Consider the following 9,127-nt stretch of genomic DNA (forward strand, 5'->3'; position numbering starts at 1 on the left):
TTAGTTTTCTCATCTGTATCACAAGCAGTTGGATGGACAATCAGTATAACTTTTCTTGTTATGGAGACCTATGAAAATCAGCTGCCGTGGACAGAGCTGAGTTCTCTAACAAGCTTCAGGCTCAGCAATTCGTTAGCGATACCTTACCCAGAGATGTTAATTACACAGCACCGTACCCCGCTTCCCCATTTTGTTCCCATAGGCAGTACAAACAGACCACAGTACTTTTCCCTACTGCATCAATCAGAACTCAGGGTTGGTCAGAATCTTTTTTTTTTTTTTTTTCGCTTAGTGACTCAGGCAATCATGACCAAATAACTAGAGACAGCACTCAAGTTGAAAACAATTTGCTACCTTATCATTAGGAGAATGACTATATCAAAGTCAACAGTTCCTAGTATAGCTAAGAAGAGCACTTGCATCCTTGGAGCCAACTTCTCCCCACCCTAAAGGGTTCTAACACGTCCTCAGTTCCACCAGCATAAAGCAGTTGCTGGTACCCTGGGCATCACCAAAATGGATCAATTAGCTTTTAGTCAAAGAGACCTGAATATATAGAATTAATTTCCCTTCTTTATGAAGACCATTTCTGTCCTGAGAGAAAAGCCTTCTGTAAATGAAACAAACTCAGACATTCAACAAGTAGAGAAATCAGCGTCTTCTTGATCTTTGTCCTCCCACCCACTCACTTTCTTATAACTCAAATCAGCAAGAGCTTAGATCAAGAAATTTGTGTTTGTTTCAGCTCTAATGAAAAGTTCTAACAACGTTATTAGATAACTGTGATGAATTTTAATCTGATGACAGCTTGTGACCCACAAATTGCTGTTTAAAATTAAAATGCATTCAAAATGAAACTGGCAAGACGACCACGTATTAAACTTGCAATCTGCTGTGGAAAACACCTATCAAAAGCTCTATGTTAAATATGAATGCAATTAATTACTACCTAGTATCTTGCAACTGAAATCTGAAAAAGATATCCCTTCATTGCATTGCCTTATTAAATTCACATTCGTTGAATAATCTTTTTTTTTTTTTGCAAATTAAGAAGTCCAAGTAGAGACCAGCTGATGTGGCTTTGGTAATACGCCCTTTGGCAGAGCTCCAGGTAGAATCTAGGGCTACAGAATCCTAGGGTTTTCCTCTGATGAACAAAAGTCCTCTATTTTCTTCATCCCAAATGTTCATCTACAATAAATTTAGAAATGTTTTCCTTCTGCTTAGTTTTAAGTTTATTTATAAATTTTAAGCTATAATTACTCAAGCTATATTAAATGTGGTCTTGAGAATTGTCTATATATTAGTTTTAAAAAATAAGTAGACTGATATTTTTGATAGGTCAGCTAAATCATTCCTAAGTTTGATACAAATTGAGTCTCTTTTTTTGGTAATGGGTGTTTGTATCAGTGCTATCTTTAAACAATAATGTAAATGAAACTCAACCCAATGTGTATATTTCCATGTCATATTTCAACATTGAAAAATTGTACGTGCTAATAAAAGGATCCCCTACAGCTGCTTGCAAATAATTTAATGACCAAGTCATAGTTATTTTCTAGTTTTCAAAAGGTGCAAAAGAACTATTGAAAATTCCACAATATAATATCATAATTATAACAATTAATGTGTGTATTTAATTATAGCCTTAATGTTCCTATACATTACTTGAGATTCACAATACATTAAAATAGCAATAGCTAGAAATAAGAAAGTACCATACTTCATTTTCATTACTGCACACACAGAAAAAGAATCGTCCACTCTTTTTGTGTGTGTGTGTGAGGAAGATTGGCCCTGAGCTGACATTTGTGCCAATCTTCCTCTATTTTATGTGGGATGCTGCCACAGCGTGGCTTGACCAGCGGTGTAAAGTCTGTGTCTGGGATCTGAACTGCCAAACCCAGGCCGCCCAAGCAGAGCGGGTGAATTTAACCACTATGCCACCAGGCCAGATCCTCACCCACTCTTTTTAAAAGATACCACAAGAATTGTAATTCTGCAACCATTATTTTTATTCATTACCCCCGGAACATAGCACATACTCAGTAGATGTCAGTTGAAGCAATGGATGAATATGTGTAATTGGATGACAAGCAAACTCAGGGAAAACACCCCATCTCCGGTTGCTACAGGACTACTGCATAGACAACTGCTGTCGCAGTAGGGTTCCTAAAATCCCTCTGCCATATTCTATTCTGGTTCATGCGTGTGTAAAAATGATAAAGGCTTTCAGTTCAGTGAGTCCTTGCGTTACATAGAGGCTGCATGTATCCAAAAGGCAGGGTCTGTAGCGACATGCATGTGAAATTCCCTGGGGACTTCCTAAGGTTGGCTTCTACCAAAACCTGGTATGGTCCTGACACCAGGAACATTTCCATTTGGGAGCAGTCCCCTGTCACGCTTGGCCTCATCAACTCTGCCCCAGGGACAGTCCTACCGGCTTGTCAGCCTCCACACTGTAGGTCTGTCGGACGCTGGCCGTGGTGCTGAAACGGGAGAGACGGTGCTGTTTCAAAGCTTTCCTTCCTCTTACTGGTTTAGAAAATTCGCGTGACCAGAGACCGGGCCAGCAGGAGCCGGGAGCGGCATCATTAACGCGAGCCGTGCACCCTGATCTCCGGGGCGGAGATGTGGCCCCCCGGTCCCAGCCAGGCGCCCTCTGAGCTCTCCCAGACACGGAGGCCGCACCGATGCAGCCGCTGCAGCGCCGGAGGGCGCCTCCCGCAGGGCGCCTCGCCCGTCTCCCGGAAAGCTGGCGGCCAAGTGCACAGCCGAGAAACGGGATCAGGGAGTCTCGACGGAGGGGAGGGAGGGGAGGCAGGCTGTATGCACATGGAACACGGCCCTACTATTCGTACAGGGCAAGGGAAAACCGAGAGCTGATTTGAGCGTAAGTTTCCGGCCGCCGCCCTCCAACAGGTGCACGACCCCTCGCCCCTTCCCCGCCAGGACTGTCCTGCTTCGCCTCCCCGAGGCTTCCGCGAGCCGGCCCTGCCTGGCGTCCCGCGGCTCCCGGCAGGCGCGGCTCCCGCCCGCACCCTTACCTGCGGCGTGGAGGCTCAGCAGCAGGCAGAGCGCGGGGGCGCCGCCCGCCCCCCGCATGGCGTTCGCCCCTACAGGTGGAGGAGAAGACCCCTCCGCGGGCAGAGCGGGTCGGCGAAAGGAGAGCCTCGCCGTGGGTCCCCTGGCCCCGGGTCCCTCCGCAGGTCCGGGCCGGGTCTGCCGGGCGCTGCGTGGCGCCCTCAGGAACAGGCTCCGGCCTCGCCACCGGGAGGGGAGGAGGGTGGGCCGGCCGAGCCGCGCTGGGCGGGCGTCTGCGGCGGGCGCGGGGCCGGGCGCAGCCGGGTAGGGCGGCCGCTGGGCATGCGCACTGCGCTCCGCCGCGGGGCTCCCTGAATCCCGGCTCTGGGTCTTGGCTGCCGCCGGGGGGCGGCCGCGCGCGGTGGGGGTCTGTTGCAACTGCGGGGGCTTGCTGCTCACAGTGAGGGTCTGCCGCACCTGCGGGAGGGGTGGCGGGTGTGCGCGGTGGGGGTCTGCCGCACCTGGGCGTTGGGGGGTATGCTGCGCTCAGTGAGGGTCTGCCGCACCTGCGGGGGGGCGGGGCGGGTGTGCGCGGTGGGGATCTGCCGCACCGGGGGGTGGGGTGTATGCTGCGCTCAGTGAGGGTCTGCCGCACCTGCGGGGGGCGCGGAGCGAGTGTGCGCGGAGGGGATCTGCTGCACCTGCGGGGAGGGCGGCTGCGCGCGGTGGGGTCAGCAGCACCTGCGGGGGAAGCTGGAGGAGGCGTCAGCCTGGACACCGCGCGTTCCGCCCAGATCGGGTTCCCGCGCGGAAGCGCCGCCGGAGGAGATGTGCCGCCCGCCCCGCGCGCCCGCCTCTCGGGCCAAGACCGGGCTCGCAGAGGGTCTTCCTGCCCGCACCCGGGCCTGGGGCGGAGCGGTCCACGGGGACCTGGGGCGCCCGGTCCTCCCAGCTTTCCTTCCGCTCTCCAGCTCGGTCCCTGCGTTTGCACTTTCTCTGCCTCAAGTCCCAAGTCTGTGACACAGTGACGGAAAGCAGAGAGGCCATACTTTCAGACTAGTGGCATATGTCCACGCAACCGAGCAAAGAAGGCACCTTTCTGTTCTTCGGAGATAACTGTCCCTAGCCTCCATTTCACCGTCTCAGGTGCAGGTGGTGGACTGACGTCTCTACCTGGGCTCCGGGTCCGGCTCCGCGTCTGTGGGAGGCGCGCGGTCCGTCTCACAAGGTGCCCCCCACCCCGGGGTAAGACTTCGCAGTGCCGAGGTCTTCACATCAGTCTGGTGGCCACTTGCTCGCGGTCAGGAAGTCCCTCGACCTGACTTCTCTCCCTTCACTCTCCCGGAGCGCCGGCCTTTCTGCCTCTGCGTCTTCGTGGGCTGCTGGCGACCTTGGCGGTCGCCTCCAGTCGGGTCGCCACCACACTCAAGCCTGCAGAGTCGAAGTGGGCTCCCGTTCCAGAAAGCCCTGGGCTGCCTCCAGGGTGCAGCGGTGTTTCTCTTCCACACACGGATGTATACACGAAGTTGCTTAGCATTACCTCCTAGTTTTCTTTCAGATATTCATTTATCTGGGGTTTGTCTTACAACACAGTTGAAGGCTCCATAAGAACTTCCCCATCTTTGTGTCACTTAAGTGAATAAAGCCATTCCAGGCAAATGAAAGGTACTAATAAGTGGTGGTTGATTGAAATGCACGTGTCCTTCAATGCTTTCTTCCTCCATCCTCTGTGACTTGGGGCACCTGATGGGAAATACGCTGCCCCCGAGAGCTCGGGTCAGGCAGGATGTGAGGGGAGCCCACAGCCCAGAGAGCATCATTTCCTTTATAATCTACTTCGACTCCAGCAGTGAGAGAAGGGGAGAATGAGACGTGTGTTGGTACCTCGGCAGGACTTCCGTGCTGAAAACAGAGAAACACAGCCTCGCTCTCCGTGCTCCTCCACGTCCGGCCCCGGGGTCGCGCACCGTTCCTGTAGCACTACCGTTTCCCCCAAGCCACTCTAAGCTGCAGCCTCTTCCTCGACTCTGGAGTCGCTTTTCCTCAGTCTCTCTTCCTGTAGCATATATTGCTTTCCAACATACCGAAAGAATTGCTTATTAAATCTGTCTTTTATTGTCTGTTTCCCCACCCGCTTTCCCACAATGGAACTCAACCTCCACAATGGCAGAGATCTTTGACAATTTTACTCACTGACGTATGCTGACCGACTAGAACAGTGCCTCACACAAAATACGTGCTCAAAAAAATGAACTAATTAAAAACAATTAATTAATAAAGTGCAATTCTGACAGCCCAGCTGTTTGGAATTCTTACTAAATAGGTATTTGAGGTGATTTATTTAGCTGTGTTTAAAGCTTAAAGGAGTACCCTTCTCATCTAACATGTGGGCTAGAGCTGCTGTGGGGCTGGGAGTGGGGGAACTAACTGTAGCCCACCGACAATGGACGTGCTTCCCTAGTTTTCTTCCTCCCTAAAAAAGCCGAATTACCGAACTTCCATAGGTCTCCAAGAAGAAAATGCCCGTATGGTGATGGAGCTACGCTGCCAGAATGCTCCGAATCCTGCTTTCCAACAAATCCAACGTTTATTTGGAGGGACACTTAAAGTTTCAAATAATATTGTTGGCTGTGACTTTGCTAACAAGCAGTTGGCTAGTGGTTTATTTTGCCCCGGGTGCAGGTAGCTGAATTATTAAACTGTGCATAAAAATCCCCTTAACAGCAAAATTTTCCAATTTCCAGTTTGACTAGATATACTGCTAGAATAGTTCAGCATGGTAAAAATAACCTCCAGTGAGCTGTAATTTTGGTGACTGGACATTCATTATTAATATGCTTGAAAAAGATGAACGAGCAAGAAAAATTCATATTCCTTGGTGAACTGATGTAATATACCTCCAATAGATTCAACTGCATGACATGTGAAATTGAAGGACAATAAATGAATTCGCCAATTAGTGAAAAAGTTAATCCCTTCACTCTTTGAAGAACAGTCCCTCTGAGTCCACAGATGTGCTTTCCTCGACCCTGTGATCTAACACCAGTGAAGGCGATTCGGTGTTTTAGAGAAAAAGCTTGGTTAAAACACTGAACCAGGCTTTAAAAAAATTAGTTCCAATTCAGAGAAGCATGGAAAGTAATATGAGAGAGTCATGCAAGTTAGTACTGGCCTGCAGAACTGTGTCCTAAAGGAAATCATTTACATTTCGAAAGCTAAGTAGAAAATTAGCATCGTGTGGACTTGCCCTCCCCAGCAGATGCATAATCTCTGTTTCTTATATGGTGAGATTCAGGGAGAATTGATGCAGGAGAGAGCTTTCAGAGCCTGTTCTCAACCAATTTTAACTTTTATGAGCCTCCACATTAGCTTGTCTGTAAGTGGATGAACACCATTTGTGTTGGCCATCTTTTGTTAAGACACATTAAATAGAGAAATTGGATCTGCTGACTGTTAGATTTTCCTATTTAAGTTATTATTATCTATTTATAATGAGAACTAACATTGATTAAGTGCTTTAGGTGCCAGGTTCTGTTCTAAGCATATGGATGTCCCTTTTACACTTTACCATGTCCCTACAAGGAGACGCTATCTTCTCTCATTAGAGTTGAGACAGCTGAGGCACAGAGGAGTAACTTGCCCAAAATCAAAGAGTGAGTAATCAGTCAAAGGTAAGTTGGTGGAGTTAGGATGTACAATCAGATAATTTGATACCAAACCACTATGATATCCTACTTCACATATAAATATGTACAGTGCCGGTCGTATGTGGCTTGCTAGAATTGGATCTGGGCCAGGGCGGGAGAGACTGAGCCGACCTGGCAGGAAAGCTCTGTGGTGAGAAACGAGATTGCCTCCAAGAGGATGAGGCGCTGCTCATGGCAGTGACCCTGGGGTCCAGCATCTAGTGGACAGAGACAGACAGCAAGTAAGACCATGTTTAGAAGGGCCACGTCAGAAGGATGCTCGAGGTAAAGGAGAGCGGGATTGAGGAAACCGTCGCTTTGATGGAGGGTGGGTGCAGAGGTGGGACTGGGAACAAACGAGGAACGCTTTGTGGAGAACAGTAATGAACTGAGTCTCGCTGAAGGAGCAGGTTCAAACTGCTCTACATGGAGAAAGAGGCTGTCGGATCGTGTAGCCTGTGGAAGAGACGCGAAATGGTGAAATGGACTCAAGGAACTCGTGTGTGTGCACAGAACAATAGGTGTCAGTACCCAATGTCTCACTGGATCTGTAATGTGATCACCCACCCCGTCTGCTACAGAGGCACTTTCTCAGCCCCAAAGTCTGTTCTTTTGTCTGAGAGATATCTGTGTATAAGAGGGGAAAAGGAAGAGTAGTAATTTATTTTTATTAAGTAAAGAGTTGACGTGAATTAAGCTATATTCAGAGTGCAATGGCTCAGAGTGAAAATGAATGAATTGGAAATTCATGGGCAAAGACATCACGTTCAGCTGTGTGGATTCATCATCAATTTTTAAAAATATTTTCAAAGCAGAACAACCTACCCTCCTGTCTGAACATTCAGTGAGGAAAAGAGTGAAATAGCAAAGGGCAATAATGGGAGGAAAAGCACTAAAATTAGCAAAGTCTTTATGATCACACTGGACTCTCGCAAGAGCCCAGTGAGGGAGTATTCTCCTTCTGTGATGGAGGAAGAAACGGAAACTCAGCGCAAGGCTAACGATCTGTGGGTGGTCACCAGCAGCGGGGGCGCGGGTGTGGGGGGAAGGGGCGGGGAGGTGGCATTGGAGCCCAGGACTGGCAGCCCTGGCCCCATGCTGTGAAAAACGGCAAACACTGCCTCCTGGCTCGCGGAGGAACTTACTTCAGGGCTTAAGTGGAAAATGTGGTGGGTTTTTACTCAAGAAACAGACTTCAAAATGGTTAATGACGATTAGATTTTACAACTTTACACAGCTCTACTTTTGTTAAGATTTATCTATTTGAAGTGTTTGGTGCACACACACACACATATACAAACACATAAAGACAGCAATGTGTATTCTAAGAAAAAAAATTAGATACCCAAAATAAGATATATATTTTTCTATACATGTGTGAAATATGGGGCCCTAGTTAAAAACAAAATATCAGAGACAGGAAGGCTGCGGGTATCTATTTCTGCTATTGGTTTCTCATTAAAATTTTATTCAAAATGGAGTACAAACTTTCCTCGGAGCTGGCCCTTGGTACAGCGTGCTGTGCCGTCATCCACTCGGGCTCTGCACAGGGCAGACTCATCCCGGATGTCAGTAATGGATTTAGAAGCCGCTGACTCTCCTGCATTAGCTCTCTGTCCATCCCAAGACACTAATCAGGCTGCACTTACTCCATCCTTCATCCTGAGCAGCACGGACGTGAGAGCCTCTGTTATGGCTCAGACCAGCTGCTTGCACCAGTCAAACACATTTGCTATGATGCTTGGTCATTTGGATTTCCTTGAACAAGGCCACTTTGAAACAACTCATTCTCTCAACAGACCCAGACACGAAGAATATCCTGAGAATGTAGCTATGGCTTGAGTAGATCACTCACTCCCACTCCACCTCTGTTACGTTATTGTCTCACGTAGCCATAAGACGGTGTAAAAGAATATTTCCCAAACATGCGCCTTCCTGCGTCTCTCACTGACGGCTCCCCTTGGAAGCTGAAAATCCTGGTTCTGTGCTTCTCTCTGTCTCATACTTTCTTCTTTCCCTCATTCTTGCAGCTGTATATCTAACAGAGGAGATGATTTATCAGTCTATGATTTAAGGTTGAGAAATACTTTTAGATTAAAATGTTCCTTTGTCTGAGGCCGGCCCCGTGGTATAGTGGTTATGTTTGTGCGCCCTGCTCCGGGCCTGGGTTCACGGGTTCGGGTCCTGCGTTTGGTTTCCTGCTCTCGTGGAGCTTGTGCTCTAGGATGGAGAGGCATGCGTTCCACAGTCCATATAAGAAAGAAGTGAGTTATATAGTATCACTGTGGGAAAGTGGAAAAGCCGATCAAAAAAGGGGCTGGGGGCGTGGGGGCGGGGAGGGAAGGTGAGTGTAAGGAGTGTGCAGAGTTAAAGAGGGTCTTTAAGGTGAACTGTGTGAGGTGAGCGTGAGCAGAAAC

The 9,127-nt window shown here is 48.7% G+C and overlaps 1 protein-coding gene across 5 annotated transcripts in view; it reads right to left on the reverse strand.

The window, feature by feature from the left end:
* The window catches only part of PTPRR (protein tyrosine phosphatase receptor type R), a 213,168-nt gene extending 209,850 nt beyond the window's left edge, over positions 1–3,318 (reverse strand). For 3 of the 5 annotated variants that reach the window (XM_044756166.2, XM_070494835.1, XM_070494834.1), the window contains exon 1: positions 3,048–3,318. In XM_044756166.2, coding sequence (XP_044612101.1) covers positions 3,048–3,105 — 58 coding nt within the window. In that variant the 5' untranslated portion in view covers positions 3,106–3,318. The remainder of the gene's footprint in view (positions 1–3,047) is intronic. The other 2 variants (XM_044756167.2, XM_070494836.1) reach the window with 1 other exon arrangement.
* Between the last annotated feature and the right edge of the window lie 5,809 nt (positions 3,319–9,127).

The sequence above is a fragment of the Equus asinus genome, chromosome 22 (assembly GCF_041296235.1).
Source record: "Equus asinus isolate D_3611 breed Donkey chromosome 22, EquAss-T2T_v2, whole genome shotgun sequence".
NCBI classification, from domain to species: Eukaryota; Metazoa; Chordata; class Mammalia; order Perissodactyla; family Equidae; genus Equus; species Equus asinus.